Genomic DNA, 12,127 nt, shown 5'->3' with positions numbered 1-12,127 from the left:
TTCTGTTTTTTTTTTTTTTGACATTTTTATACTTTATTGATAGTGTAGAGACAGAGTTGAAATGGGGCAGAGAGGGGAGTGACATGCAGAGAACGACCGCGGGCTGGAATCAAACCCGGGTCCGCTGCTGGCCGAGGCCCATGGGGGGGAGGGGGGACGCCCTACCAACTGAGCTAAGGGCGCCCCCTCAACTCTGGCTTTTATCCAACATCTAGATTTTAGTTTTTTCAAAAGATGCAAATGTACGCATAGTCGCAGTCAGATATTGCAACATTTGTATATTTATTGGAAGAAATGCTGTTTACATGTACAGACAAACACAAACACACACCCACACATACACACACACACACACACACACACACACACACACACACACACACACATTCAGGCCCCAACAGCATGAGTGGTAGCACAGATTTGGGCCATAAAGAAGAAAAGCTATAATACACATATTTACATTTTACAAGCTTACAACAGTCTGTAAGAACACATGACATTTAATCAACACAACTCTAATGCATCACCACATTTAGTAACGAAGCACCACCGATTTTCATTTTGATATGTTAGTGATTTTTTTGCACTTTGGGTGAACTAACCCTAACTAACTTAGCCTGGCACCGCCCGCCTACCTACTTCCGCTCAATTTTCATTTCCCTTCAGTAGTCAGTCTGGGTCCGCTATATATTACTGGGTTTTCTCTTTTACCGGTCCAATCAGCGAACAGAGGGAGTGGCTGAGAACAATGACGTTGAGGTTGTGCGCCAGTTTCAGTTGTAGTCAGAAGCCGGCGCATGACATACTATGTCACGACCAAACGTTATGCGATTGGTTGGCAGATCCAGAGTGGCACTGGGCACATCCAATAGTTTTAAACTTCAACAGACACCCGCCTCCAAGTGAGTGAACGTTTGTCAATTGAGCGATTCCAGACCTTCTGTACAAATGAAATGAAGTACGATGGTCTGGTAGGTCCAGGCTAGTTTAAAGCTAAGTGTTCTTCAGAAAGGCACAAAGGAAGTTAAAGGTACAGTGTGTAGCATTTATTGGCATATTTACCAGACCAGACTTGGTAGAAATGGAATATAATATTCATGAGCATGTTTTAACTAGTGTATAAGCATAGTGCGCAGCCATCTTTCTACAGTAGCACAGAGCGGACACACTTAACGGCCTTATGCGTTTTTATATATAGTGGGCGTCCTGGGGAAATGCACCTGTTGGAAGACCAAGAAGAAGAAGAAGTACTATAGAATAAATAACTAAATACATATTCACCTCATCACTTGATATTGTGGAAAGACTTGAGGCAGTGGTGGATGATGCCATCTTTAGTAACTATAGCTTCTTGTCCTTGAAGGCCACCGTAGCTTCTGTAAACTCTCCCAAAAGGGAAGGGGTTAGCAAGGGAGCGTTGCAATCTAGAATCTCCCCACTAGATGATGCTAAATATCCCGATATTACACACTGTACCTTTAAATGTATGCTAACATTCGCTCAAAAAATATATTCTTTTTTAAGAAGCACCATGGTACACGTACAGTACATATACTGATTGCACATTTTCATGACTCCTGATAAATGATGGTGGGTACAACTTGAAAAAACTTAAAATAATAATTATAATTCTTGTAACCTTTGAGATATTTCCCTAGCTGTCTTTTTTCTAGTTTCTGTTTTTTTAATTGTTTTATTGTCTTTTTCTTTTATCTATACACTTCTATGTATCTATTTGCAAGTATGGGTACTGGATAAGTGTATTTTTCTGTATATTATTATTATTTAAAATTTTAAGCCAATAGTCATTATAGATATATAAATCAGGGAGAAGAGGTGAGATTAAATAAGTTTTCTTCTTCTCACCCCTTTTCGAACAGGTAAAGCAAGTGTAAGACAGTTTATTTTCATTTGTGGTTTTCATTGTGTGTAAATATTACTTTATTGTAACTGTTTCACCACTTGTTTAATTTATTTTATTGTTTATTTTTGCTTTTTTATTTTTTATTATTTACTTGTTCGAAATAAAAAAAAAATCAATTCAATTCAATTCAATTCAATAAAAAAGATGTCGTACTATTGTCTGTTAGTCTGTATTTTTTAAATAAAAAAATAAAAAATTTGATCACAAAAAAAATTTGATAATTATAATTCATGATTTTGATTGTGGCCATTTTAGATATAAGCATACATTTTTAATTTTTTTTATATATATAAAAAAATTTGGTCTGATTTCTTGACACTTGAACTAAACTTGTTCTTAAAGACCTACTTCACCGGTTGGAATATGAAGGTGTATTGAACTCTGAGATCCTGTTTAGTATAAATGCAATTTTTTTAAAAATCGGATCATCCTAGCCTGAGAAAAGGCAGAAAGAGTGTTTTATGGTCTCACTGTCTATAACCCTACATGTTCCTTCTTGTGACATCACAGTAAGGGTTAGGATTAACAGGACAGCAGGGCCAAGGGAAGACTGAGGGAAGACTGAGGGAAGAAAAACCTCATTCATTATATTATAATAGTGATTTTATTATGATAGAACACTGGTTCCGTGTGGGTGAAGTATTCCTTTAAGACCCTAAACTTCAATTTAGAAGAGAAAACAAAATGAGTGAGGGTCCAGGGCAGGCACATCACTGTATCCTACACGACGTCCCTGAAATCACTGACCCAAATCGTAAACTAGCACAGCACAGGAGCAGGAGCACAATATTTACTTTGTACAGAAGTGTATTTCAAGTGCAAAGGATGTTATTCAAATTCCTTTCCTACTAGTGTGTCTCTCTAACCTCCTTCTCTTATTTTTATACAGCCCTGGAAAAAAATTAAGAGACCAGTCCGGATTTTTCTTCAATCTTTACCTCTACATTACTTATTGAAAATGCTCTTAATGACAATATTTTTATTGTGAATTTGGTAGAAATGTTGTCAGTAGTTTGTAGAGTAAAACCAAAATGTTCATTCTACTCAAACATATGCCTATAAATAGTAAAACGAGAGACTCTAAACATTTGGAGTGGTCTCTTCATTTTTTCCAGAGCTGTATTCTTTATACTTTATTTGGGTTTTAATTATATTGTTTTGGGTCGACCTCATTTCAGAAAGCACCGTTTGTTCCCCCCTCCAGGGCAGAGGGGTGAAGGAATAAGCACCAGAACTTGTAAACATTCTTGTTTTTCTCCTCGCAACAGTGTCAGGGCCATCGGAGAGGGAGAAAACAAGAGGAATTTCTTTTAAATGTTATACACCTCGAGATAAAAGTAAAAATGTGAAATGGTAACACTTTTAATTTAACAGTTTAGTTATTGATACGGGAATTCAAATCTGTCAGTCAACATCTTTCCAACCTTATCAGTCTGGAACGGGAATTATTTAAAAAAAAAAATGTCACTTTCTTTTATTTTTTTTTTAAATGTGTCTGTGTGTTTTCACTTTTTTTCCCCCTTAAATGCAATTTTAATATTTTTAATGTATTATTTAGTAGGTATTCTAACGCCTCTGTGAAGCTATTTGAATTGCCTTGTGTGTGAATTTAAAATGATAAAAAAACTTTCCTTTCCTTTAATCATAAAATTGTGTTAAACTCCATAATCCATTTTTTATACGACATCCTCCTCTCGTTCTCTCTCTCTCCTGTGGCGCTTATACTCTTCTTACTTCTGTATCATAAAGACATTTTCATTTATTCTTTTCATTTAACTTTTATTTATCCTCGAGAGACCATATCCATGGCATAAAAAATATCCAATATCCAATATCCATGGCATAAAAAAAAACGAAATAAACCAGTCCATATTTTCTCTCAGTGCGGTTTTCACTGGATGCTTGGAGCCACCAGGTATCCATTAAAGGTGATATAAACATCCACGTCATCGCTGTAAACCGCATTCTCTCTCTCCCGCTTGTACAGTCGAACCCACACCTCGTCGTTTAGCGCCAGATTCATCATAACACTTTGGCTCTGCATGATCGACCGCTCGCTGGGCTGTGCGTACAGGATCACTTGCTCCTTGTCGTTGTGCATGAGGTGTAGGTACGTCTCCTTAAAATTCCACGTGTGTATATTCACGTTAAAGAAATACACCCCGGGCACGTAGCAGTAGAATTTTCCCTTGAACATGTTGAAGTGTTCGTGTAGGTTCACGAATTCAGTGTCGAACACGAGGGCCTGATAGTAATCCACGCTGTGTAGGGATTTGCGACGGCCGACGGAGAATGAAGAGTGCTGGATTTTACAGGCATCTCCAGGGGCGCCCGACTGGCCTTTGCTGCCCTTAAGCCCCGCGGGTCCTCGCAATCCTCCTGGTCCCTCCAGCCCGGGTTTACCAGGAGTTCCCTTGTCCCCTCTGTCGCCTTTGTCACCTGGGGGAAGAAGAAGAAGAAGAAGGAGGAATGGATTAATGAGTGAAATCTTTGTTTTGAACGATTTACAACATATTTAAAGGTGCTACGAGGAACTTTTAAATATTTCTGAAACAGTCTCATTCTTACCCTGATGATCATAAATTACATGTAACAGCAAACGAGACCATCAGTGCAAAGAATGCTATTTTTATATAGTTGATCTAAATCACACTAAAACACAGTGTCTGCTCTGGGCTCCTTGTCATGTTTTACACCAAATATTTATTTAATTTCCCCTCCAAACGTTTCGTATGGTTTCAGTTAAAAAGCTGCTGCTTGAGGCCAAAGTACATAAAATGATTCAACGTTTCACACAGTACACAGTATCCTGTGGACAGCTGACACACAACTGACTTTGTTACGGGAAACCAGGGTTCGATCTGTGTGTGTGTGTGTGTAGTGTGTGTGTGTGTGTGTGTGTGTGTGTGTGTGTGTGTGTGTGTGTGTGTGTGTGTGTGTGTGTGTACGTGTGGAGATACTCACTGATTTTGACAACAAAAGCATTCTCCAGAACAATTGTGTCTTGTTCTGAGTGACAGTGTGTGTTATCTCAATGAGGCTGGTTCATAGTGTTTGCTGCACTGAACCTATTTTTGCAGGTGAAGTGAACTGTTCAGCTCCAGTGACTGTTGGTAGTGCAGACTGTAGTTAGAGTTTTGCACATTGAGCTACAGTTGTGCCCACTGTGGTTTAGCGATCGAAAAAAAACCTGTAAAAGTTCCTCGTAGCACCTTTAAATACAACATTTTAAATTTGTAATACTTCCAATTGGATGTGTAGAGGAAAATTATGAGGAAAAAATGGGGAGACAGAGAGAGAGAATGACCTGCAGTAAAGGTCCACAGGTCGGATTTGAACCCGCGACCACTGCAACGAAGGCCAGAGCCGATATGGTACGCGCTCTATCCACTACGCCACCGAAGAGCCCTGATAATTTTGTCTTCTAATATTGAAATGAGTCTTCAGTGGCTGATCCAGGCGACATGATTTGACCCCTTATTGTTTTTACCAGACGTATTCTCAAGAACATGAAATAAATTCCTAATTTTATAGATGTTCAACTTGCTAATTAAAGCTGCAGTGTGTAGAATTTTGGGTTTTATTTCCTAGCAGATTTTGTAGAAAATAATTATAATATCCATAAGTACATTTAATTTAGTGCATAATAGCTGAAACATTTTTTTTGAATTATTCTTTTTTCCCTTAGAAAGGGTCTCATATATGTCCATATTTCTGCATATTTTGGACCAAGGCCTAGTGCCGCCATCTTGAAAGTGTCATAGTTGGAATGTCATCAGGTGCATTGTTTAAAATGTAGAATTGTTCTTGTCCTTGAAGGCCACTGTAGCTTCTGTTATTATTCTAAAGGGGTGGGGTTACCCAGGGAGCGTTGCATTCTAGAACTTTGTAGAACTTTCTTGATGATGTCATATTACACACTGCACCTTTAAGTGCAGCTCTTACCGAGAAGAAAAACAAAAAGTCCAAAACATTTCGTCTTTCATTTGGACATTAACGCGATGCCATTAAGCTTCTCTCTGACTTTCACAACGGTTACACATCCAGAAATACTGACAAATTACAGGGAAACTTTTTTACATCTGACGTTCCAAAGCCCTTTCCTAAATCCAAAGCTATTTATTTAAACCTTTGCTTATCTTAATTCTGTGCTACTGAGAGACACAATGTCCCAACAGACGTCAGTACGGAGACTGTGATGTGCAAAAACACTTTTATTATGTAACCAAAGCCTTCACTGACTATGTCCTAAACTAACTCAGGGAATGTATTAAAGGTGCTCCGAGGAACTTTCAGTTTGTGTTCATTTTAGCGCTACTATAGATACAGTAGATAGATAGATAGATAGATAGATAGATAGATAGATAGATAGATAGATAGATAGATAGATAGATAGATAGATAGATAGATAGATAGATAGATAGATAGATAGATAGATAGATAGATAGATAGATAGATAGATAGATAGATAGATAGATGGATGGATGGATGGACGGACGGACGGACGGACGGACGGACGGACAGACAGACAGACAGACAGACAGACAGACAGAGAGACAAGGCAGCTCTTAATGTGGTCATATCTATCTATCTATCTATCTGTCCGTCCGTCCGTCCGTCCGTCCGTCCGTCCGTCCGTCTATCTATCTATCTATCTATCTATCTATCTATCTATCTATCTATCTATCTATCTATCTATCTATCTATCTATCTATCTATCTATCTATCTATCTATCTATCTATCTATCTATCTGACCCAAGACTCCAGTAAATACCAGTGATCCTTTGATGCACACTGATTAGTCCAGCTGTTACTAGAGTCTGAACACAGAGAGCCTGAGGTGAGTAACAACAGCTTAGCAGCACCATACACCTCGCTACATGCCCATATAAGGGACTGATCCGAATGAACACCTCATGGCCACATTGGACTCTGACTTTTCTTTCATTTTAAAGTGTTAATTTTTATTTATTTATTTATTTATTTTTGTCAAGGAACGTCGCCGCTTCACTGTTATAGCACAGCATTGTGTCATCACATAGATAGATAGATAGATAGATAGATAGATAGATAGATAGATAGATAGATAGATAGATAGATAGATAGATAGATAGATAGATAGATAGATAGATAGATAGATAGATAGACAGACAGACGGACGGACGGACGGACGGACGGACGGACGGACGGACAGACAGACAGACAGACAGATAGATCCACACACACATGGTGACACAAGACTCCAGTAAATACCAGTGTTCCTTTGATGCACACTGATCAGTCCAGCTGTTATCAGAGTCTGTGCACACACAGCCCAGAGCAATGTTATAACAGTTTCCACAAACGGCAGCAAAAACTCATGCCCACATAAGGCAAGGCACGTTTATTTCTATAGACTCAAGGCCATTCAAAGTGCTTTACAGGGAAATAACATACATCTAGATTAAACATTAGATTAGATTGCATTGTAAGAGTTTGACACTGACCTTTGTTTCATTTTAAACCCCCAGTAAAACCTACATCTAAATCCACACAATCCTTCTAACTATGTCATCAGGGAGGTAGTGTCCTCAAAAGATCAATCGAGGGGCGACCTGACCTTTTACATTTACAATGATGTTGAGTAAAATAACAATACACACACACACACACACACACACACACACACACACACACACACACACACACACACACACACACACACACACACACAACACAATGCAAATATACAACAAGCTGACAAAATCGTTAAAACGGTCAGATCAAATTAGTGAAGCAGGGGCGCTCCGGTGGTGTAGTGGATAGAGCGTGTACCATATTGGCTCCGGCCTTCGTTGCAGTGGTCGCGGGTTCAAATCCGACCCGTGGACCTTTACTGCAGGTCATCCCCCCTCTCTCTCTCTCTCTCTCTCTGTCTGTCTCCCCATTTCAACTCTGTACTGTCTAATAAAGCTTGAAAATGCCAAAAAAATTATCTTTAAAAAAATGAGTGAAGCAGAACATAGCCTACATAAAACAGTTACAGGTGGAGTGGGACTGATTCAAAATAATATGATTAAATTTGTTAACGGATATGAGGGTATCTATTATTTTATTTTTTTAAGATTTTTTTTTGCATTTTTATGCTTTATTGATAGTGTAGAGACAGAGTTGAAATGGGGCAGAGAGGGGAGTGACATGCAGAGAACGACCGCGGGCTGGAATCGAACCCGGGTCCGCTGCTGGCCGAGGCCCATGGGGGGGGGGGGCGCCCTACCAACTGAGCTAAGGGCGCCCCCGAGGGTATCTATTTTGAATTGATGCTGCAGGTTGTTCCAGGAGTAAGGGGCACTGAAGCTAAACGCTGGAAGTCTTTCCAAGCTCATATAACTCAAATAGCTCAAATAAAAGTGTGTGTTCAGAATTGCCTTCGTCCAATCAATTGAGAGATTTTTCTGAGTGCTCGGTTGAATTGAAACTGACTGAACAACTGATTTTGGGTCACGCTGTTTAAATGCAATCACCGCAGAACATACAACACTGAGTGTGTGTGTGTGTGTGTGTGTGTGTGTGTGTGTGTGTGTCTGTGTGTGTCTGTGTGTGTGTGTGTGTGTTTGTGTGTGCGTGTGTGTGTGTCTGTGTGTGTGTGTGTGTGTGTGTGTGCGTGTGTGTGTGTCTGTGTGTGTGTGTGTGTGTGTGTGTGTGTGTGTGTGTGTGGTTTAGATGGTTAGGGTTAGGGGATGAATTAGGGGATGAATTATGTCAATGAATGTCCTCACAAAGATAGAGAGAGAGAGTGAGTGAGTGAGTGAGTGAGTGAGTGAGTGAGTGAGTGAGTGTGTGTGTGTGTCTGTGTGTGCGTGTGTGTGTGTGTCTGTGTGTGTGTGCGTGCGTGTGTGTGTGTGTGTGTGTGTGTGTGTGTGTGTGTGTGTGCGTGCGTGCGTGCGTGCGTGTGTGTGTGTGTGTCAAATTACAATGTGGACTCAGTGGTTCTGGAGATGCTTGTTGTCAAAATCAGTTTTAGCTCAACATCAGAATCATAAAAACTTGTGGTTGGAAACATTCTTTAAGTCCAAAACAATAAAATCTAACTTGGAAAAGTTCATGGGTTCATCACCTGACACTGTGTGCATCCAAGCATTGTCTCTACAAGTGTGTGTGTGTGTGTGTGTGCGTGTGTGTGTGTGTGTGTGTGTGTGTGTGTGTGTGTGTGTGTGTGTGTGCGTGTGTGTGCGTGTGTTTGTGTGTGTGAGAGAGAGAGAGACAGAGAGAGAGAAAGAGTGTAAGTGAGTGAGTGAGTGAGTATGAGTGTGTGAGGGAGAGAGAGAGAGAGAGAGAGAGAGTTGGCCTGGCTGTAGGGTTGTGTGCGGGTCAGAACAGCCTTGGCTTGTCCGTGTATCAAAGGAGAAACAGATAATACAGCAGAGTGATGACACATGGGTTGGACTGCGCTCCGGTTGGCAGAGAACGCTCTCATATTAGACACACATGTTCTCTCACTAAACTCTAACCGGCTGGGAGTGGTTTTAGAATAAATATATATACAGTATCTCACAAAAGTGAGTACACCCCTAACATTTCTTCAAATATTTCATTATATCTTTCCATGCGACAACACTGAATAAATGACACTTTGATACAATGTCAAGTAGTCAGTGTACAGCTTGTATAACAGTGTAAATTTACTGTCCCCTCAAAATAACTCGACACACAGCCATTAATGTCTAAACTGTTGGCAACAAAAGTGAGTACACCCCTAAGAAAAAATTTCCAAATTGGGCCCAAAGTGTCAATTTTTTGTTTTGCCATCATTATTTTCTAGCGCTGCCTTAACCCTCTTGGGCATGTAGTTCACTAGAGCTTCACAGGTTGCAACTGGAACCCTCTTCTACCCATTCATGACGACATCAAGGAGCTGGTGGATATTAGAGTCCTTGCGCTCCTCCATCTCCCGTTTGAGGATGCCCCAAAGATGCTCAATAGGGTTTAAGACTGGTGACATGCTTGGCCAGTCCATAACCTTTACCCTCAGCTTCTTTAGCAAGCCAGTGGTCGTTCGGAGGTGTGTTTGGGGTCGTTATCATGTTGCAGTACTGCCCTGCGGCCCAGTTTATGAAGGGAGGGGATCATGCTCTGCTTCAGTATGTCACAGTACATGTTAGAATTCAATGAACTGTAGATCCCCAGTGCTGGCAGCACTCATGCAGCCCCAGACCATGACACTCCAACCACCATGCTTGACTCTAGGCAAGACACACTTGTCTTTGTACTCCTCACCTGGTTGCCGCTCCACACTCTTAACACCATCTGAACCAAATAAATGTATTTTGGTCTCATCAGACCACAGGACATGGTTGCAGTAATCCATGTCCGTAGTCTGTTTGTCTTCAGCAAACTTTTTGTGGGGTTTCTTGTGCATCATCTTTAGAATAGGCTTCCTTCTGGGATGACAGCCATGCAGACCAGTATGATGCAGAGTGCGGCGTATGGTCTGAGCACTGACAGGTTGACCCCCCACCCCTTCAAGCCCTTCAGCAATGCTGGCAGCACTCATACGTCTATTTTCCAAAGCCAACCTCTGTGTACGACGCTGACCACGTGCACTCAACCTTCGTAAACTGGGCCGCAGGGTGGTATTGCAACATGATAACGACCCCAAACACACCTCCAAGACGACCAGTGGCTTGCTAAAAAAGCTGAGGGTAAAGGTTATGGCCTGGCCAAGCATGTCTCCAGACCTAACCCCTATTGAGCATCTTTGGGGCATCCTCAAACAGAAGGTGGAGGAGCGCAAGGTCTTTAATATCCACCAGCTCTGTGATGCTGTCATAAATGGGTGGAAAAGGGTTCCAGTTGCAACCTGTGAAGCTCTAGTGAACTACATGCCCAAGAGGGTTAAGGCAGTGCTGGAAAATAATGGTGGCCACACAAAATATTTACACTTTGGGCCCAATTTGTAAATTTTTTCTAAGGGGTGTACTCACTTTTGTTGCCAGCAGTTTAGACATTAATGGCTGTGTGTCGAGTTATTTTGAGGGGACAGTAAATGTACACTGTTATACAAGCTGTACACTGACTACTTTACATTGTATCAAAGTGTCATTTCTTCAGTGTTGTCCCATGGAAAGATATAAAGAAAAATTTGAAGAAATGTGAGGGGTGTACTCACTTTTGTGAGATACTGTATATATTTTTTATCCTTTTTTTATCTATAGATAGATAGATAGATAGATAGATAGATAGACAGACAGACAGACAGACAGACAGACAGACAGACAGACAGACAGACAGACAGACAGACAGACAGACAGACAGACAGACAGACAGACAGACAGACAGACAGACAGATAGATAGATAGATAGATAGATAGATAGATAGATAGATAGATAGATAGATAGATAGATAGATAGATAGATAGATAGATAGATAGATAGATAGATAGATGGATGGATGGATGGATGGATGGATGGATGGATGGATGGATGGATGGATGGATGGATGGATGGATAGATAGATAGATAGATAGATAGATAGATAGATAGATAGATAGATAGATAGATAGATAGATAGATAGATAGATAGATAGATAGATAGATAGATAGATAGATAGATAGATAGATAGAGAGATAGAGAGATAGATAGATAGATAGATAGATAGACAGATTTTAGAATATATATTTGTTTTATCCTTTTTTTCATACTTCAACTGTGAGAATAATTTAAATTTTATACTCTGGTGCTTTGTACACTTATACTTTATTAAAGCTGTGGTATGTGATTTCTGATTGGTCAACATTAACATGAGCTGTACACATTGACCAATCAGAGCGAGTCTCCGATTCTCTGTTCTTATTGGCTGTTGGGACTGTCCATTCACTTTGGCACCAACTTTGTTGGTGTAGAGCGTGTCAGGGAGGGACCATAGGGGAGGGACCAAAGAGAACAAGTGGAGCGGTTGAGGTATTTGGATTCAAATCTCTATCCCAACTGCTATTTTCTCCCCAAATCCTCCACACCAGCTTTAACTTCACATTCATTCACCATTTTGTAAGTGCACATAACAACACAGTATATACAGAGGCAGGCAGTTTCAGGAGATACTTTGCCCAAGGTCAGGGGAGAACTATTTGTGTGGGATGTGCCAGCACATGACAACCGGCCTAGCAGCTCCCTTCTCCTTATCAGCAGGGTAGTGTAAACCATGAAATGTATCTTATGAAGA

At 40.4% G+C, this 12,127-nt stretch overlaps 1 protein-coding gene across 1 annotated transcript in view; it reads right to left on the bottom strand.

The window, feature by feature from the left end:
* Positions 1 to 258: 258 nt before the first annotated feature.
* The window catches only part of c1qtnf6b (C1q and TNF related 6b), a 22,489-nt gene continuing 10,620 nt past the window's right edge, over positions 259 to 12,127 (bottom strand). The window contains exon 3 of the mRNA XM_080029696.1: positions 259 to 4,363. Within this exon, the coding sequence (XP_079885822.1) occupies positions 3,816 to 4,363 (548 nt within the window). The 3' untranslated portion in view covers positions 259 to 3,815. The remainder of the gene's footprint in view (positions 4,364 to 12,127) is intronic.

This window comes from Ammodytes marinus (assembly GCF_949987685.1).
Source record: "Ammodytes marinus genome assembly, chromosome: 6".
Taxonomy (NCBI): Eukaryota; Metazoa; Chordata; class Actinopteri; order Uranoscopiformes; family Ammodytidae; genus Ammodytes; species Ammodytes marinus.
Note: the sequence above shows the minus strand (reverse complement) of the source record. Positions and strands in the feature narration are given on the sequence as shown.